Source organism: Lissotriton vulgaris, unplaced genomic scaffold (assembly GCF_964263255.1).
Source record: "Lissotriton vulgaris unplaced genomic scaffold, aLisVul1.2 SCAFFOLD_5580, whole genome shotgun sequence".
Lineage (NCBI taxonomy): Eukaryota > Metazoa > Chordata > Amphibia > Caudata > Salamandridae > Lissotriton > Lissotriton vulgaris.
This window is the reverse complement of record NW_028251978.1, coordinates 10,031-36,992: the sequence shown is the minus strand read 5'-3', so window position 1 is coordinate 36,992 and position 26,962 is coordinate 10,031. Positions and strand designations below refer to the sequence as shown.

At 44.5% G+C, this 26,962-nt stretch overlaps 1 protein-coding gene across 1 annotated transcript; it reads left to right on the top strand.

Moving 5' to 3' along the window:
* Positions 1-3,033: 3,033 nt before the first annotated feature.
* On the top strand, positions 3,034-25,049 carry XNDC1N (XRCC1 N-terminal domain containing 1, N-terminal like; the record flags this gene model as incomplete). Its single annotated transcript, XM_086950964.1, has 4 exons — positions 3,034-3,471; positions 20,034-20,215; positions 24,268-24,400; positions 24,894-25,049. Coding segments are annotated over exons 2-4 (334 nt in total), but the record flags the coding sequence as incomplete, so codon positions are not given.
* Between the last annotated feature and the right edge of the window lie 1,913 nt (positions 25,050-26,962).

Sequence of the window (26,962 nt, the reverse complement as noted above, 5' to 3'; positions counted from 1 at the left end):
GCTCCGCTCATGGAACTCTGCGGAATTTGGCAGACTTTCGGCAACTCCGCTGCATTCTGCAGAGTGAATCTCCGCAAGCTCCACCCAGGCCTAATGACTGCCCAGATGAAGCAATTTGAAACAGGCCTGAGGAGCTTGAAAACAAATTATGGGAGAAATGATACAATTTGAATGAATAGGATGAATCAAATGGTGCACAATAACGTAAATGTATGACTTGCAATGTTGTTTTTTTAAAAGAACAAGAGCTTGTCACTTATGTGGGCGGATCGGGCATTGGAGGAGGGAATGTAGACAAAATTCAAATAGAATTCAGGACAATATTCCTCAAGCGGTTCAGAGAAATAATCTGATGTCAAATAGGCAGAATAGGGGGCAGAACATGCAGAGCCAGGAAACATTTTGAATGCCAGTACTCTCAGCTCCTGTGATGCAGCAGACCATGAGAAATAAAATACCATAACGGAAAGCCATGACCATCACATATGAGATGGCAGGCACTAGTTCACAATGGCTGTGCCTGAGAGGGGAGGAGAAGTGCTCACTTGGAAAAGTCTTAAAGGTAGTTCAAAATGGACATTTGTTGATGGAGAAGTCAACGGCCATCCTGTTTCATTCCGGATTGATACGGGGGCTACCCGTTCTACAGTTCGTTCTGTGAAAGTTCCAAAAAAACCCTCTCGGGAAAAGAAGTCCAAATTGTAGGGATTAGTAACAGACAGATTGTTAATCAGGTTTCATCAGACATGCCAATTATAATAGGACAAAAGCAGAATAAACATCAGTTTATTCTGTGTGATTCAAGCTCAAAACATTTGCATGGAAGGGATCTTTGAAAGATGATTTTTTTTCTTACTACACACAACGTGATGTTTCAGTAGAAACACAAGATAAGGATTCACTTTATAAGCTCAGTGCAAAAGACTATAATGCTGTAATGTATCAAGTTTTGACAAAAGAAGACATCCTCCTGATTTAAGACTGTCAGAGAAGAGGTATGGGATTTTTCAAGGAAAGTAATTGTATTGAATAAAATGGCTGAAACAGTAAGAATAAAAATAAAACCAGTTGCAATATTCCCCAGAACTAGACAGTACACAATGTCTAAAGAAGAAGAGGGCATGAAACCAGTGATTGAGAAAATGATTAAGTGAGAATCCTTCGAGTGGTTCTTGGCAGTCCACGCAGTTCACTTGTAATGAGAATTAAGAAATCGGATGGCAAATGGAGAATCGTTCAAGACCTCCAAAAGATTAATTAAATTGTGGTTCCTTGTTGTCCTGTGGAACAGAATACATCAATAATACTGTTTAAAATTCCAGCAGAGGCAGAATGGTAATTTTTCCACAGTTCCTCATCACATTTCAAATTTTTTATAAAATTCTGGTGTGGTGTAAAATCCCACAAGTGTACATAGAGCGCCCCTTTGAATTTTGCTAAAGTCCAAAAGAAGGATTTAGAGTTTGAAATTAACGTGTAATACAGTCCTTGTACAGTACATAAAAGACCTTTATTGGCATCCAAAACAAAGGCGGATTGCAAACTTGATACCATTGCATTGTTAAATCATTTTGAGGAAAATAGGCATACAGTATGGCCAACAAAAACGCAGTACTGTGAGAAGAAAGTTACCCTATCTTAGAGTTTCAAAGGAACATGTTCCTGCAATTCTGAATTTAAATCCCCCAACAACCCAGAGGGAGGTTTAGATGTTTCTGGGAATTGTTTATTATTGTCGTCAGTAGATACTAAATTTCTTCCACATTGCAAAGTTTTTAGTGAGGCTGACATTTAACGATGTTCAAGAACCGGTACCATCTGATGAGTGCCTTGAATCATTTAGAAAGCTGAAAGAGAGTTTGCCTATGTGCCCACACCCAGGATGCCTGTCCACTTTTTTTGTGTTCTGTCATGAAAAAGATGAATGTGCACTTTCAGTAGTGGCTCAAAAGCATTAAGGACTCATGCAACCTATTGCTTATCTACCAAGAGATGTTGTTCCAGTTGCAGTAAGTCCTCCAGGATGTCTTAAATCGGTTGCAGCAGTTTGCCTGTCAATAGCGCAAAGTGAAGAAGTTGTGATTGGCCATACTCCGATGGTGTATGTTCCACATTTTGTTGAAATCCTTTTAACAAGGACGAAAACACAGCACATTACAAACAGCAGGTTGACGATATGAACAGGTATTACTTGGAGCAGAGAACGTTTCAATCCGAAGGTGCAATGCCCTGAACCTAGCAACACTGAATCAGGTAAAAGGTCAAAGGGATAGCTGTACACGTTGTCAAGTTTGTTACCTATGACTTACAAATAAAGAAGTCTTTGTGAAAGATGACGATTGTAAGTATCTGAACCAAACACGAACTCCTGACAAGAGGGAAAACATTATATACATATATAATCTAACCTAAGCTGCTGAGCCTTGCTGCTAACAATGACCCAGCAAAATCAATAGCATGGCCATTAGGTCCCAAATGCTAACCCCAAAAGCTTTAGCAGTGCTTAATGTTCTTGCCGCCTTCATGACCGCTGAGACCCGGGAAATAAAGTGCGGTCACAGGGGCACAGATAGGCAAGAAAGAGGAAACAGCTTGGCCCACCCTCTTCATTAGTTTGGTTTCCATGGCTGCTGCCGAGATTCTAATTTGTTGTACGCTGTACAGGACACATTACAGCTAAAACGGACTGATTCGCCGTCACTCGGGAGAAGCCACCTCTGTTCGGTGCTCCGGCCTCTCACGAAGCAGGCCAGATACCGAAAATCGGATCTAGTATTGGACTTAAAACCCTCTGATAAAACCAAAGCACTTGAGCGAGAACAGTGGCCCGCAAGCGGATGGAGCAGTTTCTTCCGGGGCGGCTCGGGCAGTCTTTTCCGGAAGGCAGCTGGGGAAATCTTTTCCGGGGCAATTTGTTAAAACCAACCAATCGCCGCCTTTTTAGGACGGTGCAGCCACCCACCTCCTCCCAGTCCCGTCATCGAACATGTCAATCAACATAAAGTAGCCTAGTGATTGGCTGTTGCCCCCTTCAGTTTTTGAAGTAGTAAAGAGCCGATCCTCCATCGGGGGACGGGTGGTGAAGTCCCACACGCTCGGGAAGCGACTCCCGCCCGAACCTGGAGAGTTGGCCCGGTCGCTGTGAGGGCGGCCCCCGGAGATGGCATAGATTGCACACTTCTAGGCGGCCAGGTGACCCACAAGGAGGCCGGTCCCACGAGGAGCGCGGCCGGTGCATTGTGTGCTGGAAGGGGGTGTGAGCCTGATTAAAAAAAATCCTTCAGCCCTGGCCCTGCAGCGACGTACCGGTGCCACCCCCCAGCCGGGCTGCTCTATTCATCCTCCGGCGGGAAGGCGAGCCCGTTCTTGCGTGCTCACGTATAGCGGCACTCTTAAAGGAGCCGGCGCTCGGCCGCGGCGGGGCTCCGGGCTGCCTGCGCCGGCCTCTCCGACGGGCAAGTAGTTACCAGGGTGAGTGCACAGTGTACAGACGCTTTTATTCCTTTCAACTCAGTCCTGCCACATGAGCTTGCACCTGGTTAAAAACTAATCTCAGAGGGCCTCATTTACAGCTAATTATACACTTTTGGTTAAGTTTATTTATTTTTTGCTATTCAAAAACTACGAGTATAATTTTATTTATAGTAATTTTACGATTGCAAAGTTTGCGTACATAGTTATGCTTGTCCCGTCTCCGCAGTCCTAAAATCCCATTAGTAAAATTAAATTTGTAGTTGGTGAATACTGAAAAAATCAACTTACACCAAAGTGTAAGTTTACCTTTGTAAATCGGGCCCATGGTCTCTTCTGAAGGAAAGGCGGAAAGTGAATCGCAGGAGTGTACTTGGCAATGAGTAATTAAGGAAATGGGCCACCTGAAGCTCCACAACAAAGATTGCCCATCACGTGTGTTTCCGATGCCTGCTGTGGTGTCGCATTTACCTAGTAAAGGGTGCGCATCGGTCCACTGGGAGTAACACTAGCGGTATGTAGGATGTTATGGTAGGTTGCAATGGTGCTTCATGTTCATATATGCTTGTCTATAATTGTTTACTTGCAAGCCTAATATCTCAGACTTGCAGTGAGGGATGTCTGTGGAGTGATGGGTATCACAGTGCATAGTGGCAAGATGAGCACGTCGCCCTCCTTATTTAGGCCGTAGCGCATACCTTCATTCCACTTGCGAATAAAAGCAGCCTTCAGGCCATATCTGAATATTTAGTGGCTGGCAATGTTGTATGTAGCCTCTGCATATAGTGACAATGGTTCAATCAGCATGCGTCTGCAACATAGAAACAGCCCTCATTGCTGCCACAGACCATATCTGCATGATCCCGGACAAAGATAACACAGCAGCCCTCATCCTCTCCCTGTACACTCTGCTGCTTTCGACACGGTCTTCGACACCTACCCAAGATTACAGTCAAAGGACCCACTCTTTGTGGTATTTGCTCCTTACTAACACAAGCAGAGTCATTATCGTTTGAACACCAGTCACTTATCTATGGAATACCCCAAGTTCTGTCTCTCAGCCTGATCCTCGTAGATACATATATGATCCATATGGCCAGTGTCACCTGCGCCCAGAACATCATCATCCTTTCCAATGCCAACAACACTCAACACCTGGTACAAATTTGCTGCCTACATGACAGAAGTCACCAACTGTTCCAAATTCAACACAGACAAGACTGAAGTTATGATCTTTCACAAGAACACCTTGTAATGGGACTTCATATGGTGGCTGGCTGAGATAGGACCCCCCCAACCACTCAAATCACCAAGGCAAAGAATATCTGGAAGTCATTTACAGCAAAAGACATGACCACGCAAGTCAGCGCCATCGTAGCAACTTGCTTCATCACCCTTAAAATTTTGAGGAAAATGTTCTAGTAGGTTTGGAGCAATATTCTCCACACCACCACAAACACCCTTGTCACTAGCAAGCTAGACTATGGGAACACCCTATATGCCGGAATCTGCAAGCATATCACGGGAAGACTACAAACAATTCAGAACTCCGTAGCCAGAATCGCTTTCAACCTCCTGTGTAGTGTTCCCATCACGTTCCACCTCAGAGAGCTCCAGTGGGTCCTAATATACTAGGGTGCACAGTCAATACTCTTTCAGGAAGACAACACAACATTGGCCCGCCTACCTCAACAGTCACATCTCCTTTCAAAAAACCTTCCAGACCCTGCCAATCAGCCAGACACCTACTTGCACACATACGCAGAGCCAGATCTGGAAATTTGGCCTTCTTACACGGCCATAAAGCTTGGAACGACCTGTCCCTACACAGTCTCCTCACTGAAGATTTAGTTCTTTGAATATCCCCCAACCATCTGGCTTCCCTAGGATACCCTAGAATTTTACCTGCTCAGTGTCAGGATACTCTCGTGTGATGGTGTGCTTTAGAAATACTCAAAACATAACACAGTAGTACCTCTCAGTACTGTGCAATTATAAGCTAATCTCAACAGAATGAGGAATAACCGCCACACCCCCTCCACCTGTCTTGTAATCGGACCCTTAGTGACCTCATTGTGCTTTATAAATTCTGCAGTGTAATAAAGTGAGGCTTGTAAATCTTTTGAGGGAAGTTTCTGCATTTGACTAAAAGTAGCATAGTCCTAATTGGAACATGATCCTCTAACTGAGGAGATAACATAGCTAGTGCTAGTTGCAGAGTTTGTGTGCGCACTAAATATTTGTTGACATTGGATACAAGTTGATAGATTCTCCTGATTGGGACTTGGGTTATTTATTGAGGGGAATTTGTACATGTTGCTGTGTGTGAAGTGGTTGTGCGTCTCATTGCAAGTACCGGATGGATCGCACTGAAACAAGATTTTGGATCTGACTGAAGGATACATTTAAGCTTAACCATGAGGGGTCAACTTATAGGTGCATTATTGGTTCTTTCTTGGATTGAGTTTGCAGCACACACATTTACTTGTTTTGGAAGCTTTGTTTTTGTAATTATTTTGGGTGTTTTGCTAATGAGTGGTTTCTATGCTTAACAGTTTACGGTAGCTCTTTATTGGATAAACACAAATGTTATGCTTTTTTGTTGTTTGACTTTCTTTACGTGTGTTTTTTGTTCTGCCAGTTTTAATTATTTTTCATGGTTGCACTACATGACTTTGGTAGAAAACATAGTTATATTGAGGTTTGCCAGTTTATTAAATGTGTTTGACGTTATGGAAAGCCACTTCTTTGTTAAAAGGCATGCTTAAAGCTTAGTACATGACTAAGTTGGAACTGGACGTTAGGAGTTACGATGACATGACAATAAATATATTTAAGAGGTAACATTCTTTTCCCTATTTCTCCAGCCATCAGACCTGTTTATGCCAAATCGTGGAAAACAGAACGGTAGTCTTACTTAAATATTGCCAAATGTTCTATATATTGGTCAAGGAGGGGTATAGTTATAAAAAGAGATAGGGTGGCAACTTTTTTTTCTCTTTTAACCTGGAAATCTCCAGGTAGCTTTAGCAATCCAACCAGAAAAAGTTATATGAAAGGGCAGTAAAAGAAATAACTTGCAGTGCAGTTTAATTTGATGTTCCTCTTTCTTTTTTTTAAATTTTATTAGCTGTCTGTTGTATTATTGTGATTAGCTACTGATCTGTTTAATATCTGTTACATGCTTGGCACATTTATACACTTCAAAAGCCATTGTGGGATGGGCTGGGCTGGTTTGTGGTCTCTCTAGTTCTAAATAGGCGCTAGGGAGGGTTATCACTGCACTAGCTTCCTGGGGAACATGCACTGTTATTTATTGTGGTCACTCTTACCCTGGTGCTGCTTTCTTTTCCCACCACTACCCGGACTTTCATTAGTTCAGTCACACTATTCCAGGAGGGGTGATTGGGGGTTAAGGAGTAGACCCTTTTTTAACATTTGTATCAATTAGGTCTAATAAATTGGAATTAAACAAGTTACCAACAACTAACAAATCAAACGTGTTCCTTTATAGGTTAAAGGTAAGTGTATTGGGAGCAGGAGTAAGGGGCCATCCTCCGCCTAAAGTAAAGAAGATAATTTACAGTGAGGCAGGGAAGGGGATGTTTATATTTAAGGAAGGATTTGGTAGGTTTCAGGGTTTGGTAGCAATAAGCAGTAGGAAGAGGTTGATTGTCTTCAGAGATTGGTAGCTTTAAATGTAAATGTAAATGTAAATGTATTGGCATTTATATAGCGCACTACTTACCCGTAGGGTCCCAAGGCGCTTCGACCGCTGCGAAACCCTTCCTGGCTTCCCTGAGAGATGGTCTCTTAATGGGTATCTCCAGGGTGAGACCAGGCATCCCCGGCGGTCTGGTGGGGCCGTTAGTGAAGATGAGGCAAGCTAATGCCCAGAGTTGCCGAGTGTGATCGCTGATCAGAGTGGGCACCGAGGCGAGAGAATTATCGAGTCCGCTGACCCTGGTCCAGAAACCTGCCGCGCCGGGAATCGAACCCTGGTCCCGGGCCGTCCTCTGCTCTCGAGTCTGCCGCCTCTATCCAGTGAGCCACACTACTTCACAGGTGGTTTTGGTAAATGCAAAAACAGTTGATGGACAGAATGCAGAACAATGTCATACATTCACCCCAGTACAGAGATCTGGGCCTAAATCCATCGTTTTTTTGCACTCCACACCACCCCAGTTCAGACATGACCATATGCAAATCAGCCCTGACCCTGTGCCTCATGGGAACAGTCCAGCCAGAACTGCCAAGCCTAATAGGTACCCCTCCCTAGTGGATCCCTGCTTGGGGATTGCCCCAGGATGGTGATCCCCAAGCAGGGATGCACCCACTAGGCACCAGGAGGGGGGAGCGGCCCCCTTGGGTAAGGGCCTTTGCTCACCCCATGAAAATTAGTCTTTCTGCCCCCCGCCCCCCTGGGGGGGTAGATAGGGGCAGTAGCCCCCATCTGGTAGAAAGCCCACTAAACACCAGGGATATTTGTTAGGATATTTATTAGGGGTGGGGGCTGCCCAAAACGGACACGCCAATGCCCCCACCCCTGCCACAATTACAGCCTTTCTGCCCCCCTTGGGGGCAGCAGGACCCGATCTGCCCCCTGTTGGGGCAGACAGCCCACTAAACGCAAGGGATTTTATTTTTGCACAATTTACTTTAGGGTGGGGGCTGCCTGAAACGGGCACGCCAATGCCCCCACCCCCTGCCACTTAATAGCCTTTCTCCCCCCCCTGGGGGGCAGATGGGGGCAGTAGCCCCCAATGTGCCCCGGGGGGGGGGGGGGGTAGAAAGCCCACTAGACACCAGTGATTTTTTTTTTATGGGATATTTATTAAGGGTGGTGGCGGCCCAAAACGGGCACGCCAATGCCCCCACCTCCTGCCACCAATATTGCCTTTCTGCCCCACCCCTGCGGGCAGATGGGGCAGTAGCCCCCAATCTGCCCCCGGGGGGGGAGGGGTAGAAAGCAGAAAGCCTACTAGACACCAGGGATTTTTTATGGGATATTTATTAGGAGTGGTTGCGGCCCAAAACGAGCATGCTGATGACCCCCACACCCCTGGCCACAAAATTAGTCTTTCTGCCCGATGGGACAGTAGCCCCAATCTGCCCATGGGGGGCAGAAAGCCCACTAAACGCCAGGGATTTAGTTTTTGCACCATTTTTGTAGGGTGGGCTGCCCGTAATGGGCATGCCAATGCCCCCATGCCCCCACCCCCGCCACCATTACAGCCTTTCTGCCCCGCCCCCCCATTACAGCCTTTCTGCCCCCCCCCCCCCGGGGGTAAAAAGCACACTAGACGCCAGGATTATTTTGGGGCAAATCTGAATTAGGGTGGGGGCTGCCCAAAATGGCCATGCCCCCCACCCTTCGCAAAAATTACAGCCTTTCTGCCTCCCCTAGGGGGCAAATGGGGCAGGAGCCCCCGATCTGCCCCCGGGGGGGGGCAAAAAGCCCACTAGACGCCGGGGATTTTTTTGTTCACATTTTTATTAGGGTGGGGGCATTGGCATGCCTGTTTTTGGCAACCCCCACTCTAATTAAAATTTGCTAAAAAAAAATCCCTGGTGTCTAGTAGGCTTTCTGGTCCCCCTGGGGGGCAGATGGGGGCATTACCCAATTAGGGTAAAAAAGCTCACTAGTAGCCAGGGATTTTTTTTTCAGGCAAATTTGAATTAGGGTGGGGGCTGCCCAAAACACATGCCCCCACCCCCTCTCCCGCAAAAAAGACAGCCTTCCTCCCCCCCCCCCCCCCTCCCCTGGGAGGGGGGGGGGAAAGCCACTTCTTTGTTAAAAGGCATGCTTAAAGCTTAGTACATGACTAAGTTGGAACTGGACGTTAGGAGTTACGATGACATGACAATAAATATATTTAAGAGGTAACATTCTTTTCCCTATTTCTCCAGCCATCAGACCTGTTTATGCCAAATCGTGGAAAACAGAACGGTAGTCTTACTTAAATATTGCCAAATGTTCTATATATTGGTCAAGGAGGGGTATAGTTATAAAAAGAGATAGGGTGGCAACTTTTTTTTCTCTTTTAACCTGGAAATCTCCAGGTAGCTTTAGCAATCCAACCAGAAAAAGTTATATGAAAGGGCAGTAAAAGAAATAACTTGCAGTGCAGTTTATTTTGATGTTCCTCTTTCTTTTTTTAAAATTTTATTAGCTGTCTGTTGTGTTATTGTGATTAGCTACTGGTCTGTTTAATATCTGTTACATGCTTGGCACATTTATACACTTCAAAAGCCATTGTGGGATGGGCTGGGCTGGTTTGTGGTCTCTCTAGTTCTAAATAGGCGCTAGGGAGGGTTATCACTGCACTAGCTTCCTGGGGAACATGCACTGTTATTTATTGTGGTCACTCTTACCCTGGTGCTGCTTTCTTTTCCCACCACTACCCGGACTTTCATTAGTTCAGTCACACTATTCCAGGAGGGGTGATTGGGGGTTAAGGAGTAGACCCTTTTTTAACATTTGTATCAATTAGGTCTAATAAATTGGAATTAAACAAGTTACCAACAACTAACAAATCAAACATGTTCCTTTATAGGTTAAAGGTAAGTGTATTGGGAGCAGGAGTAAGGGGCCATCCTCCGCCTAAAGTAAAGAAGATAATTTACAGTGAGGCAGGGAAGGGGATGTTTGTATTTAAGGAAGGATTTGGTAGGTTTCAGGGTTTGGTAGCAATAAGCAGTAGGAAGAGGTTGATTGTCTTCAGAGATTGGTAGCTTTAAGAGGTGGTTTTGGTAAATGCAAAAACAGTTGATGGACAGAATGCAGAACAATGTCATACATTCACCCCAGTACAGAGATCTGGGCCTAAATCCATCGTTTTTTTGCACTCCACACCACCCCAGTTCAGACATGACCATATGCAAATCAGCCCTGACCCTGTGCCTCATGGGAACAGTCCAGCCAGAACTGCCAAGCCTAATAGGTACCCCTCCCTAGTGGATCCCTGCTTGGGGATCGCCCCAGGATGGTGATCCCCAAGCAGGGATGCACCCACCAGGCACCAGGAGGGGGGAGCGGCCCCCTTGGGTAAGGGCCTTTGCTCACCCCATGAAAATTAGTCTTTCTGCCCCCCCCCCGCCCCCCTGGGGGGGTAGATAGGGGCAGTAGCCCCCATCTGGTAGAAAGCCCACTAAACACCAGGGATATTTGTTAGGATATTTATTAGGGGTGGGGGCTGCCCAAAACGGACACGCCAATGCCCCCACCCCTGCCACAATTACAGCCTTTCTGCCCCCCTTGGGGGCAGCAGGACCCGATCTGCCCCCTGTTGGGGCAGACAGCCCACTAAACGCAAGGGATTTTATTTTTGCACAATTTACTTTAGGGTGGGGGCTGCCTGAAACGGGCACGCCAATGCCCCCACCCCCTGCCACTTAATAGCCTTTCTCCCCCCCCCCCTGGGGGGCAGTAGCCCCCAATGTGCCCCTGGGGGGGGGGGGGGGGGGGGTAGAAAGCCCACTAGACACCAGTGATTTTTTTTATGGGATATTTATTAAGGGTGGTGGCGGCCCAAAACGGGCACGCCAATGCCCCCACCCCCTGCCACCAATATTGCCTTTCTGCCCCACCCCTGCGGGCAGATGGGGCAGTAGCCCCCAATCTGCCCCCGGGGGGGGAGGGGTAGAAAGCAGAAAGCCTACTAGACACCAGGGATTTTTTATGGGATATTTATTAGGAGTGGTTGCGGCCCAAAACGAGCATGCTGATGACCCCCACACCCCTGGCCACAAAATTAGTCTTTCTGCCCGATGGGACAGTAGCCCCCAATCTGCCCCCGGGGGGGGGGGGGGGGGGGGAAGAAAGCAGAAAGCCTACTAGACACCAGGAATTTTTTATGGGATATTTATTAGGAGTGGTTGCGGCCCAAAACGAGCATGCTGATGACCCCCACACCCCTGGCCACAAAATTAGTCTTTCTGCCCGATGGGACAGTAGCCCCAATCTGCCCATGGGGGGCAGAAAGCCCACTAAACGCCAGGGATTTAGTTTTTGCACCATTTTTGTAGGGTGGGCTGCCCGTAATGGGCATGCCAATGCCCCCATGCCCCCACCCCCGCCACCATTACAGCCTTTCTGCCCCGCCCCCCCATTACAGCCTTTCTGCCCCCACCGGGGGTAAAAAGCACACTAGACGCCAGGATTATTTTGGGGCAAATCTGAATTAGGGTGGGGGCTGCCCAAAATGGCCATGCCCCCCACCCTTCGCAAAAATTACAGCCTTTCTGCCTCCCCTAGGGGGCAAATGGGGCAGGAGCCCCCGATCTGCCCCCGGGGGGGGGGGCAAAAAGCCCACTAGACGCCGGGGATTTTTTTGTTCAAATTTTTATTAGGGTGGGGGCATTGGCATGCCTGTTTTTGGCAACCCCCACTCTAATTAAAATTTGCTAAAAAAAAATCCCTGGCGTCTAGTAGGCTTTCTGGTCCCCCTGGGGGGCAGATGGGGGCATTACCCAATTAGGGTAAAAAAGCTCACTAGTAGCCAGGGATTTTTTTTTCAGGCAAATTTGAATTAGGGTGGGGGCTGCCCAAAACACATGCCCATGCCCCCACCCCCTCTCCCGCAAAAAAGACAGCCTTCCTCCCCCCCCCCCTCCCCTGGGAGCAAAAAGCCCAGTAGACGCCAGGGATTTTTTGGGCAAATTTTAATTAGGGTGGGGGCATTTGCATGCCCGTTTTGGGCAGCCTCCACCCTAATTAAAATGTGCCCAAAATTTTCCCTGGTGTCTAGTGGACTTGCAGACCCCCTGGGGGGCAGATGGGGGCATCAGCCCCCCATCTGCCCCGCCGGGGGGACAAAAAGCCCTTTAGACGCCATGGTCTTTTTGGGGGCAAATTAGAATTAGTGGGGCAGCCCAAAACGGGCATGCCCCTACCCCAACTCCCACAAAAATTACAGCCTTCCTGCCCCCCCGGGTGGGCAGATGGGGCAGTAGCCCCCAATCTGCCCCCCACCTCAGGGGGGGCAAAAAGCCCACTAGACACCAGGGATTGTTTTTGGGCACATTTTTATTAGGAATGGGGCATTGGCATGCCCGTTTTTGGCAACCCCCACCCTAAGTAAAATGTGCTAAAAAAAAACCCTTGGTGTCTAGTAGGCTTTCTGCCTCCCCTGGGGGGCAGATGGGGGCATTAGCCCCCATCTGCATCCCTGGGGGGTGGAGGGGGAGGTGGCAAAAAGCCCACTAGTTGCCAGGGATTTTTTGGGGCAAATTTGATTTAGGGTGGGGGCTGCCCAAAACGTGCATGTCCATGCCCCCAACCCCTACCCCACAAAAATTACAGCCTTCCTACCCCCCTGGGGGGCAGATGGGGCAGTAGCCCCCCAATCTGCACCCACCTCCCCAGAGGGGTTTAAGGCACACTAGACGCCAGGGATTTTTTTTGGGCAAATTTTAATTAGGGTGGGTGCTGCCCAAAATGGCATGCCAATGCCCCCACCCCCACCTGCAACAATTACAGCCCCCCTGGGCAACATCAACATTGTCTATCAAAAAACGTTTTGGGTCCTTTCCTGTCGCGGGTACTTGGGCCTCCCGCACGAGTGAGGCACCGTTTTTATCAGATGGCTTTGGGAATGTGGGGTGGGTGGAATTGTGTGGATCCACGCAGATTTCAGAACTTTCCACCACAGAAATGTGGGGAAAATGTGTTTTTTTTTTTGGACAATTTTTTAGGTTTGCAAGGGATTCTGGGTAACAGAACCTGGAGGGAGGCAGTCAAGACACCCCATCCTGGAATCCCCTGGGTGTCTACTTTAAAAAAATGTATAGGTTTGCTAGGTTTCCTTAGGTGCCGGCAGAGCTAGGGTTAAAAAAAACTACAGCTAGGCACGTTTGCAAAAAAATGGTACATTTTCATTGTGAAAATGTGGTGTGTTCACGTTGGGTTTTGAGCCATTTCCTGTTGTGGGCACTATGCCTACCCACACAAGTGAGGTACCATTTTTAGCGGTAGACTTAGGGTAATTCAGATTTGTAAAGCAACTGTTATTACCTATTAATTTTGGATGCATTTCTGCCTTCCAAATGCAAATTGAAAAATGACAGATAATTCTCATGCTAGTTTACAAGATACAGGCGGGGATACAAGTACCACAAAAAAAAGCTTAAATTAACATTAAAATAGGAGTTCCCAATTCTACTTAGTCCACGTGCGTAGGTCTTCCAGCCCATGTGTTAATTTTGCCTTCTGGGTCTTGTACCCCCATTATAAAACAGGACGACCAAATCCATTTTTTTAGTTGATTTCTTGGTCTTGTAGCCTTCAGGGGAAGGGGTCTGGCAAACTTAAAAGTTCTGCAAGATCAAACGAGCTTCACACACTCCACAACATGAGGGTTTTATGTAGCGGGGTTTGAGCTGCATACATTTTGTGTGTTTAAGGCGGTAACCTAACTCAATGTCGCCTCTGACCGTTTCATGTTTTAGAATTTTCACCCACAGGCCATTGATATCAGGTTTGTTTACCCTAATCATTAAATAGAAACAAAGGTTACATCACCCAGGATGCCTTTGGTTGTCAGGTGAAAGCCTAAGACTGGAGAGAAACTGTTCTTGATAACATGGAGTCAGACGGAGAATAGATACAGATGAGGAAAAGGGAGTAAAATTTCAGGACAGACAATGAATGTAACAAGAAAATCAGGGGATATACTGACATAGATGGGTAATCATAAGGTGGTGCTTCAATAAACGCTCATAAAGCAGCAGGTGTGGAGCCAGCCATAGTTCTTTGTAGAGCGTTCCATATCGGAGGAATTTTCAGAGAAGGTTCTGGTGTACTTGGGTGTGCGTGTGTGTGTGTGTTTTCATTTAACCGCGGGACATTTACTGCGGAGTTCCCTCTTCTTGTAGGGTTTATGAGACTGCCAGCTTTGCTTGGTTTTGGCACATCGTGGGGTCACTTTAAATCTAATACATGATTGTACCAGGGATTGATTTATCATTTGTAAGCTCATCTTTGGTAATGGAAGACCTGAATTGTCTCAGGAGTTAGTGGAAGGCATGTCTGGAAACAATTATGAAATAAGACTCCAGTTTGAGGGTTCTTGTCTAATACAAAATAAGATGGCCTAAAAACATGTAAGCTAAAAATCTGTGCTTAGCATGGTGTGACCCCGACTGGTATTTTGCTGCTTTTGTTATTACATGCAGATGTATACTACAACAAATAACATTACACCTACAAGCCAGAACTATTGGCTTTGCCAGTGGTTGTTAGTTGTGTAGGATAAATAAGCAACAACTTGCCCCTCACAGCGTTTGCTCCACCGGCCAAGTACAAGGATTCCAGCAGTTTCCTCTTTGCAACTTAAAAAACAGCAAGGGTATCTGTTTGAAGTCTGTATTGCAATTGTAAATACCAATGCCATTTATTTATGTTTCCAAAAAGAAAGAAAAAAAGATAGTCATTTACAATGTCAGTAACTCAAACTAATGTCAATGTTGGACCTAGTGCATTCCCAATGCTTGTTTAAGATGTATAGCTTTCCAGGATCCATTATTGCTTTCACACCCATTTCTACCATTAACTGTAAGGAGGTTGAAAGCACAAAAAATAGCAAAAATAGGCTATGTCCCAGAAAAATGCCACAACTGTGTAAAAAATGTTGGTTTTCTGACAAAAGTCTGTCATTCCCTAAAAGCTGGGAAAATTGTGATTTCAGCCCCACAAACCCTTTTTAGGTTGAGCTATTTATAGCTCTGACATATTGTAGGGGAAACAAACTCTTTGACCAAGCGGATTACGTCCAGTTCATGTGGTGCACTCGTGTAAGACGCAAGTGCACAAACCCCATCAGCCTCGCTCCCATTCGTCAAACCCATCAGCCTCGCAGCACCAGACTTCACGTGCACTTCATGTTATTCTGTCGTGTGAGACGTGCGTAGCCTCGCACCCATTTGCTCCCAAGGAATCCCTTCCGCTCCCCCCCCCCCCAACCTCACAAACAACCATTTGTCGCACGCATCAGACCCGCCACAGCGAGAGCTTCAGACTTCAAAGGAATGCACTCCCCCGCCCCCCCTCTGCGCAATGCCAGTTGTCTCTTACACCACCAGACATCAAAGGCTGCTGCTCCCCCGCCCCCCTCCCCCCACAGCAATGCCGCATCCAACAAGAGCAGCCTCTGCTCCTCTTCCAAAACAAATAAAACCAGTGAGTGCAGAACTTCATCAGTACCCGACAAGAATGCTTGGCGTGTTCATTCCACTTAAGGCCCTGTCTGTACCTCTCCCACCATTATCGGGTGCTGCTTACTCTTTCGCTCTCCTGCTGACCGTCCTCTCATGTGCCCTCTCCCTTGTCCCCTGTGTTTCTTGTGCGCACACTTCAAATGTGAAAGCATCTGGTTTCACTGGTTGACGAGCCTCTGAGGGCTTTAAACAACTTACTTTCTTCCCTAATTTAAGTGGTTGCTTTATAAAGTTCCATGCACACTTTGTTTTTATAAACATAAACCTTAGCTTAGTGCCACTCTGACAGCACAACTCTTCTCATTTAGGTGTGTTCTTTTATCAATCTCTGCATACACTTACTGTTACACACACCTCTATTATTTTGGAAACCTAAACTGCATTAGAGCTATTAAATGATGTTCCGAGATAATACACAGGTTTGCTCAAATGTAACTGTTCGGAGTTATGCTTTTGTTTTGTAAAGGATAGATTTGGTATCCTTAAGCGTCATGTTCACCCACAGTACATTTTGAATACTTTGTTTGATGCAAATTGTTCGGTCTACTGCTCATGAATAACCACTTTAATTAATTCAGAGACATTCAAATATTTTAACCATATTACGTTGATACATGCTGCTATTATGAGATGCCGGTTAATTTTCTCTCATATATCGTAGGACAAAAATAAACAAGCATTGAAAATCACTTAATCAAAATGTGTCCGTCTGTAATGCAACTGGTGCTCATGTAAAGCGCTCTGATTACCTTTAGGTCGAGTATTCTGCATCTCCACGCCAAGCCTTCTTTCACCCCTCTTCTCTCCTTTCTCTTTCCTACCCTCTATCTATTCTCCTTATTAGCTTTCCACAGCATTACTCAACGCCACAGCATCACTCAGCACCACTTCACGCCACAGCACCACTTCACGCCACAGCACCACTTCACGCCACAGCACCACTTCACGCCACAGCACCACTTCACGCCACAGCACCGCTCAACGCCACAGCACCGCTCAACGCCACAGCACCGCTCAGCGCCACAGCACCGCTCAGCGCCACAGCACCGCTCAGCGCCACAGATTCACTCAGCACCCCTCAACACCACAGCACCACTGAAGGCCACAGCATCACTCAGCACCACTGAAGGCCACAGCATCACTCAGCACCACTGAAGGCCACAGCATCACTCAGCACCACTGAAGGCCACAGCATCACTCAGCACCACTGAAGGCCACAGCATCACTCAGCACCACTGAAGGCCACAGCATCACTCAGCACCACTGAAGGCCACAGCATCACTCAGCACCACTGAAGGCCACCGCATCACTCAGCACCACTGAAGGCCACCGCATCACTCATCACCACTGAAGGACACAGCATCACTCTGTGCAATCATTCAACAACAACTGGTTCTAATATGTTCTCTCAATGTTTAAAGCTTTACTACAAATCTCACAAAAAGATGTTAATATTTCACTGCTGTTATTGGATTTTCATCACAATAAAATACACTGAACATAATCTTCCAAAAAGTTATTTTCAAAAGTTTAAGCTACTGCCATTATAAATTACAATAACTTTTATTTAAGTATTAATTATTTAAAAAAATAAAAGCCCTTATTATTTTAGTAATATTAATACATCTAAGTCATGTAAATACAACACATATTGCATTACAAATGCTATAGGTGTCACGTTTGCGAAAGTTAAAACTATTGGCATTGTAAATGACAAAGCTATTAATTTCGCTATTTTCAAAACCAACACATAAATAAAATATTTGTCATTTACAATACCAATAGCTCAAACATTCTTAATGCGAGACCTATTGCATTGCAAATGCTTGTTTTATAACATTTGCAGGGGAAAACCGAGACGCTTTCATTTGCAGCCCGTTTTCCCCATTTTTCCAGGCTGCCAACGTCGAACCGTGACTCAGCTTGCTGAGGAGGATCGCTCTACTTTGAGGAAAAAAGCTCCAATAAAGTGACTAAGTGCGAAGGTAAAAACTTGACCAGCCCCAACAACTCGCATCCGACCCATGCTCTATTGTAGTCGTCCTGAAAATTTTACTTGGTCCCGGTCCAGTGCTACCAGGTGGCTGCAGTTGGCGCTTTTTTTCTTTTTGGTGCTAGAAAGCACACTTTTACATTCAATCTTTAGAAATTCATATCTCTTGTTCCCTACATTGGATTTGTGTCAGTAAATTGGTGTTGGATTTTTTTATTGTGTGTTGTGTCTTACTTATTTACTGTTTAAGCTACCAAGCGTGGTTTAAGGATTGATTTAATGAGACTTGACTGGACCTTATTTGTGATTGTTGTGTTAGTTGCTGTAGGTACCTACCTACCTACCTACCTGCACCTACTAATAAACCACCTTCTATCTATCTTTGTGTGTGTGTGTGTGTATATATTTATTTACACTTTGTGTAATAAGTAATATCGCCATACCTGTGTAGTAGTACTTACAGTGATGTAAATGTAATCATGAGATGTAATTAATAAAGGATATTCATTCAGAATCCACCAGTGATCCTAATGGCACCCCGGGAAACATGATTTTATGTCCCCTCTGTAGACGTTTTTGCATTGGTTTCCTATTTTTGGAAGAGGCAGTTTAAACATTTGAAGTATTTCCTAGGGTAGAGACCGATTTTTTTTTAAAAGAAATTAATGGGGCCCTGCAAGGGCAACTTAAAGGTTCGATGTTTGAAGCTTGCTAATGTTGAAAAGATGTTTCAAGTTAGGGGGTGCTAGGTATTGAACCTGCTTCAACACATCTGCACAATGAGGGAAAAAAACATTTCCTTTTCTGAAATCATTGTCTTCTATTTCAGTGTGTCAGGTCGTCTTCGGTTCCGTTCTATTAAGCACTATATATCGGTTGAGTCTGTGACACTGCACCGTTTGTTCTGGACTCATTCCCAATGGAACATCCTACCACCTGCTCAGATAAGCCGAAATCATTAGAAGGCCTTCTATCAGTCAATTGTGTTGTGTGTGGGCCTCAGTACTGGACTCTCAAGGGCGCAGTGTTCAGGTGGTGCAAGCCACCAAAATTAATATTGAATTAATTAACTTGTGAGAAAAGAAGGCTAAGGCTGTATCTCCTGCATCTTTGAACTAGTCGTTTGTGTATTCATTTATTTGAATGTTGTATATAGTGAAAAAAAACTTGATCAGGTGACAGTACGCTTTACAGAATACCAGTTGCAATACATTTTTGTTCCACAGCACTTGCAGTTCATTACAGTACTTATTATTGAGGTCAGTGTTCTATTTCTCCTGCCAGCAAACAGGGCAGAACCTGCAGGATAATGGTGTCCAAACGAAGGGTTTGCTGTGTCATTCGGTGACAAGGGCCTGTTGCCTTGGAGTCACTGCCAGTCTTGGCCAGTATCACCTGCCATTCATAAAGTTGGGCCTAGCGGAGTTGCGTTCTCCTTTTCTTTACTTTCAGTCTTACGCATTGACTTACTTTAGTGTGTTTCGCCCTTCTAGTTGATTACTTGGCATTTTCTTGTAGTAATAGTAGATGACAGGACATTGAATCCTCTAACATGGCCATTGCTGTGTGCTGTGATCAGCATGTAGGGAACCGGTTTAAATGTTAGCAGCTTGTTTACCACAAGGTATGGCGGCCTCCAGTGGTTCTAGAAATTGGTGCTGTGACTGCAGGATGATGGCTACAATGCCCAAGGACACTGGACACAAAGCAAAGAACTCCGGTGTCTTCCCACTTGTATTCCCCTGGGCTCTGTAGCTCCATCTTAATGTATGTCTTTGTATGGCAGATGCTCACATTGTTTCTGTGGTTTAAGCGAGCAATAGAGGTCGGTTGCGGGTGCCACTTTGTCTCCTGGATAGTTACGAACCACGTCAAATCCCGAGGATGACATGTTGATGCTGAATGAGCAATACCTACAGCCTGTTCATTTTCAAGATGAGTAGAGATTTGTATTTTACAAAGTGTGGAATCAAACCTCCAGAGAGATAGGTGGACCCATTTCCAAGACTAAAGAGCCACTTGTGTCCTAGAACTGTGTTGCTGCACACAACGACTGACATAATGTGCACAAGTAGTTAACCTAATAAGGCATTTATGTTGCTCGTGTGTGTTCCTCTAAACTGTTTAAACGTTTGTAATTCTTATCATCTTAAACCGAAATGCTGTTTTAAGATTCTATCAAATGATGCAAAGTAATGTATTTATGGATTGTAATACAAAAAGTATTTAGAATGGGGATAAGGAGTAAACAATCAGACTCAGTTATATATTAAAATTCATGCAGTGATGACGCCGAAAGTTAACTTTTAGTGCTTGGTGCTGCCAACTCAATTGTTTATTATGCTTTTCCTAGCAGTTGAGTGACCTGTGGAGGACTTCAGAGGTGGAACTGGTCCATGGTCGTTCTGTTATTCTGGAGGCAACGGATGACGTTTTGCTGCACTACTGGCGCCTGGTGGTTTATGTCTCAACAAAAAATCTACCGCAGAAATGTCACCACTCAAAATCCAGCATATTGTGTCTTTTAGCTCTGAGGTATGATTTCAGATGAGAACAAGCTGAGTGCCTATCCTTGACACTCTGAATGAGTGGAAACCAGTGTCTTTAAGTGAAGTATTGATTTATTACGTTAATGATGAAGGAATCCTAAAGCTGTGTCTGTCTTCCCCATTTAAATGACCAAAACTGGAAGACTATGATCCTGCTTTTCATTACGGTCCTGTAAGAATGAAAAATATAGAATGGCTCTTAAGATGCTACTAGATACAGCCATACAAAAAGGAAACTACTTATCATACAGGAAATGTTTTTTGCTAAGGAAAAAGAGTTGAGAAAGAGGAAAGACACACTATCAAGTTACAAGATAAAGAGATAAATATGTATATTCAAGCATATTAGGCATGTGTCATTAACAGGCACAGGTACATTGAATAACTCCTGAATCATATTTCCAGGGCACTAGTAGCAAACATTAACACTCAATGCCTTTTAAAAGGTTAATGACCATCACACAATGGAAAAAATGCATTATATTCACAATTGACTAGACAGGCATTTGTTGATTTATTTATTTTTTAAAGAAAACTGTTTTGGTACAATATTTTAACCCCTTGTATGCGGATGACGAACCCCAGCCGTCATGCACTACGGTGCTCGTGTGCTGATGACGGCTGGGGTTCGTCTTGGCCCGCCCCTGTTCGTTTGTTTACCGCACAGCGGCGGAAACGGGCCAGCAGCGAAAGGGTTAAGTGGCTGATAAACTGAATGCCTATACGTTATGTCAGCATCCTTGTGTTTAGTGTATTCCAAAGGATTTTTAAAGAAGCGGGGCAAGGGAGATATAAAGGACCACTTGCATAAAGCTACCCATTATCACATGAAATAGTGGAAAATCCCAAATTACTACTGTTAAGGATCAGAATTCAACAATAGGTACAGGTGAACACGAATATCTAAGACCTTCAACTACTCAACAAACAAAAAGAAGCTGCTGTCAAAAAGCTGTTCACCTCAATAGCCACATAAGGTAAAATCAATGGAACGATGCAGTAATGATCCTAGAAAGCACAATTTCGAAGGGCAGAGGTGAAGTTGTATCCCAACTTCCCTCATATGGTTCTAATTAAAATATACGATCAGAAGAATCTGTATGGTAACAGTAAGTTGCCTAAATCAATATCGAAAGCATCACGCTTGTATTTTGAATTTCAATGTCATAAGCCACACCATCCAATTCATTGCAAGTGCAGAGCTTAATCTTTGTTAGTTAATACATATGAATAGGGCCATTACAAAGCAATACCAATAAAGAAACATTTCTGATAAGTGTGATTTAATTAAACATTATGACAACTGAATTGTGAAACTGGAGAAAGTCCTAACTACGTTACAGGATGACTTTAAAGATGGCAGAGTATCAGCTCCCTTGAATAGAATTTCTTATTTAGTGTGCTACACTATCTCGTTGAGCTAAAATGCGCTACATCGAGTTTCAAAATGTTTAATATGTAATCCTTAAAGAAGTTGTCGTTATTTATATATGTATATAACCAAACTAACCCAAGGGAGGTCCTGGGGGAGAGAACCAGAGGTGCGGTGCGCTAGGAGCAGGCAGCCTCCTACATCAAATGTTTAACACTAATGGGGCCGCTCCCAGTATAGTGACCAAGGTGTTTCAAGTATTAAATAGTGGGTGTGGGCATCTCACAAAAATTGAAGGACTGGTCTCACACACCACCAGGTGTCATGCTTCGTCATCGGCCAATCCTCGCCCTCTAGAAACTTGGTTTGGTGGAGGGCGGGCATACACCTGACGACAGGGATGTACTTCTTAACAAATTGGGGGCCTGTGAAGGAGTGAGTGAATTTAAAAATAATTAGTGTTACCAAATAGGTTTTAATGTGACTTGCAGCTATATGGTGTTAAAAACAAGTGAACGGTGTGATGGGGATTTTATTGTCCCCCCCCCCCCCCGACCGTAGTGAATATGGTTGACATGTTTCGGCCTTTTGGCCCAGTTAGGCACGTGGCATTCATCAGGACCTGGTAAAATAGGAGGGGCTCTGTTCTTACCAAATTGTGGTGAGAGGGTACCCCTTCGTGGAGTGGCTGACCTATGTCACTCTCCACTTCAAAAGGGCTATTATATGTGAGCCTGACAAAAACCTAATGAATAGAAAAAAGTGTTTTCCCTAAGGTCTAACCTATGGTGTATATAATGTACATCCACGTCCTGCATAGAGATTTGAACCTGACACCTGGGCAGTTTAGACATGATAATCTAGAGATGACCTGTTTGAGCTAGGAGGGATTATTTCATATTAAAATACAGGAAAATCTTAGTTATGTCTCCTTCAAGAGGCAAGAGATTTGAAAGAGTAAGTACTAAGGAGATAGCGGGGAGGGTGAAGGGAGAATGGTAGACCCGCGTTTGAAAACTGAATATTTTTACTATTTCATTTTTTTGTGCTTCTCTTCTGACCAGTTCTGCTCATGGCACGTTACTGGTTCTATTCTGCTCATGGCACGTTACTGGTTCTGTCATGGAAACAAAGGCAAAGGATCCTTGAATTATTGTACTGTAAGTGCATTTATATTGTCCCTACTACCCCCTACGACGTGTCAAAGCGTTTTTTTGGGCCTTTAGCACTCTACTCCGGACTCCCAAAAAGGTATAGTGGTGAATTGGTATAGTGAAATATGAAACTCATTTGAGTGGCAGATATGTTAGTCTGTTATTTGGATTGAAAACGATATTAAAGGGATAGAAGAGGTAAGCGTTTGCATTTATATAGCTCTTGCTCCCTTGATGGGGTGTTGTAGCACTTTTCCGTGAGTAGCAGGCTACTATGGAACCCAAACAGAATTAGTGTAGGGAAATATGAAATTAATTTGATTTGAGCAGTGGACATGTTAGTGTGTTATTTGGATTGTTAAAAGGATTACTGGAGGGAAAAAAAGAAGGAAGGGTCTAGAAATCTTTAAGGTTTTTCTTTTTAGTTCATAGCAGTAGGAGGGGGTTAGGGGTGAGTAAAGGGGAGGTGGAGGGGTTAGATTCAAGGAATGGTTTAGAAAGTGTATGGGAGATCTGAATAGTAAAAGAAGTTTGAGATGATGCACGGAGGGGTAGAGGAGGGAAGAGTCTAGAAATAGTTATTTTGGGGTGCATAGTAATGGGATGGGATGAATGTGATTGTGGAGGTAGAAGATATATTGCAAGTGATATAGGGTAGTGCATTGGATATACTGAATTGGAATCAAAGTAATAAACATAAATATACATAAGTACATGGAAGGGATATATATTATGTATATGTAGATTAAAGTTGCATTTAATAAAATCACTCAAGTGTTGCTGTACTTCAGTTTTTTTGTTGTAATTCAATAATGAAACATTAGTAGATACATAGTTATGTTAAAATTCACTTATTTATGCAATCACATATAAATGTTAAACAGAATAATGTAACTATAGGTATTAATGTTTGTTGAGCAGAACTCACAAATATTTACGTCTTTAAAAACAATGCTCGTACACTATTATACAAAGCAATACACATATGTAGGTACAAATCTATAGTCCAAATAAATGTTCATATACACAGTAATCTGCTGTATTTTTCTGTTAGTGTATGGTGGTTATGTGGGTAAGAGACCCCTCTTTAGTAGTCTTCTGATGATAAGGTGGTTGTCTGTGGATCTTATGTTTGAGGGTAAAGAGTTCCATAGTTTGGCTGCTTGAACAGAGAAGGATGTGCCACCTATGTTTTTTTGCTTGTACGATGGGATTTTGAGGCAAGGTGCCACTCTAGAGCGGAGGTTCACTCCGAGGCTGAGATAATAACTCTGCTTTCAAAGTTGTGGTGTATAGGGTTGGCCTTTGTTTCTGCCAACAGATTTTATGGTTTTCATTTAATATTTTTCGATCTAATTCTTGTAAATAATGACCAAGAAATATGAAAGAACACAGATAGCTTTTGAAAGTATATGGATAGCATAATCCTCTGCAGAATAAATGGTTGTAGATTTGTTTGTGTGTGATGCGATTGCCCTGAAATGCTCACATGTGCATTTTTCACCTCACCAGGACCCGAAGCACCCAGTGGAGAACCTTCTGAGTGGGACCCACCCCTGGTTAAGCTGCCCCCAAGACCACAACCAGCATTTAAAAGTAGAGCTACAGTTGGAACATGCCAGTCACATTGGCTTCATTGACATAGGTACTACAAGGACGAAATCAATGATGCTATGGTAGGGCAGTCTCTTACTGATACGAACACAGTCCAGCAGGAACATTATTTGTAGCTCGGTGTCCTCTTCGGACCGTCCTACGCCTGTAAAGTGCAGGAGAGTGGAAGCCACACAATATGTATGTGCTGCAGCCAGCGTTTAATAACACCACTCCCTCCACACACTTCTTTCCTACCTCTTATGTCCTATGCTGCCTGACCTCGATAGGCAGTCTTTGCTGCAGTGAGGGCTGTTTGTTGGGGTTTGCTTTGGAGGGCATTGTGTAGGCTCAGAACAGGACTATCCGTGCAGATTCTTACTTGGTGGTGCTGGCTGTGAAGTAGAGGGGCAAACTGCTCTAGCATTTAAATGTATTTGAGGGTTATCCGGCTGCTAAGGTTTTGGTTGTTACTTCGTGGGTTGGGAACTTCTAGTCTTGCATTAGGTTTATTTATGGTGAGTGATGATGTTGTTCACATCTAGGGAACTGTGGGTCGGCCTTCCTGGAGATTGATGTGGGCCGCTCATCTTGGCCTGTGGACCAGCCTTTTATCACTCTGCTTCCTACCACTACGCTCATGACCCCAGCGGACGCTAAGATGGGGAAGAATCGCACTGGTGTTCGAATGTTCAAGAAAGGTAAATGCAGTACGTGGAGAAACAATGCTGTCCTTTGAATTCTGGTGCATCATCAATGAGTTTGAAAGCGGTGCATATAATTGATTGCTACAAAGGACCACCACTCCTACTTCACAAGTATAATATGACCATGATTCTCATGGTCGCCTGGTTTGTATTTCTTTTGTTACTGCATCACTATGTCCTGTGTCTTTATTTTTTCACCCCTGAATTTTACGTTCTATGCTATTAGCCCTACCTCCATTCCAATTGCTTGAACCATGGTACAATTTGGTAGAGACAGCAGCATTTTAAGAATCTTTCCTTCTTCACGATCCCACCCCCTTTTGCCGCTCAGATAGAGCACTTCTGCACCGTAAAGGACTTGCGGGGGGATCATAGCTTCAAATGCCTTTAGAATCAGTCTGTGTGACATATCACCATAATCCTTGTTAAATTTTTTCAATCCACAGACCGATGAAAAAGCCTTTGCAGTTTGTGCCTCCAAATGGGTACTCCACTTTAATGCGCTGTCAAACCAAAGGCCTAAGTATTTATATTCGCTTACGATATCTAATTTGTCCTGTCCTAAAAACCAATTCACATTTTTTATCCTCTTCCCAAAACATAGGACCTTTGTTTTTTCCATGTTCACAGTTAGGAGCTTTTTGTCACAGTAATTTTTAAACACATTTAATTTCCTTTGTAGGCCCATTTCAGTTTGGTCCAGGATCACAAGATCGTCCGCATATAGAAGGCATGGCACTTTATTTCTATTCATGAGCGGATCCGCACTTCTTTCAATTTCCAATACTGCAGGAAGATCTGCTAAAAAAATTGAGAAAAGCAAGGGTGCCAAAACGCACCCTTGTCTAAGGCCATTCTTTACTAATATTTTATGGGTTAGTGATCCCTTTGTATCTCTAATGGCCTGGGCCCAATTGCCGCTACGTAACTCTTTTTTAAAATATTCAGTATGCCGTCCGGCATTCCATAATTTTCCAGCACTTCCCAAAGGCTATTACGGTCCACTGAATCAAAAGCCACCCGGAAATCGACAAAGCAGCAAAATAGTTTACCGTTTTGCTCTATCGATTTCCTGGCCAGTGCCCACAGGGCAAAACAGTGATCTATTGTGGAGTGGCCTTCTTTAAACCCACCCTGTTCCATTGGCACAATAGACAACTGTTCCACCCAGTCTTTTATCTTGCTTAGGATTATTTTTGCAAATATTTTTTCTCCTATATCTAATAGGTTAATTAGCCTGTAATTCTTAGGGGCTTGAACATCCCCTTTTTTGTGTAACCGCCTTATTATTGCACCCTTCCAGTTTGTGGGGATCTTCCCTTGTTCTAATATTATTGCAAACATTTTTTTTTTTTTTTTTTTAAATTTTTAAAACCTTTATTATAGTAAAGCACACAGCTATTCAGCCTAACATCCCGGAGGCAAGGCAGCAGAGTCTCAGAACGGTCATAGTGCCAAGCGATTCATGACAGAACAATGCAGGTTGTTTTTTGTTTTATATACAAAACAGAAACGTGAACAGAAGCGCCCGAGGGCGCAGAAAAGGCAATGGAAGGGGAAATGACTATAAGCCAGTAGGAGGCGTCAGAGGCTAGAGAAGATACGGAAAGAACTGAAGTAGGATGTAGAAAAGAAAAGGGGGGGGGGGGAGAAGGAAGAACAGGAGAAACAGAACGTGAGTAACAAAGCTGTTGTCAACGTCTACGGTGATAGGTGTTCATCGCGGGGCATCGGTTCAGGTGGCAGACACAAATCACCCCTGTAAGCATTCCAAGCACCCCACACCTTATTCCATGTCTGAGGCCGCCCCCTGGCAGTGTACACAGTCTTTTCACGCAACATACACCAGTCCATGTTGGCCTTCCATTGTACCACCAGGGGGGCCACATTGGATCCCCATTTCTGCG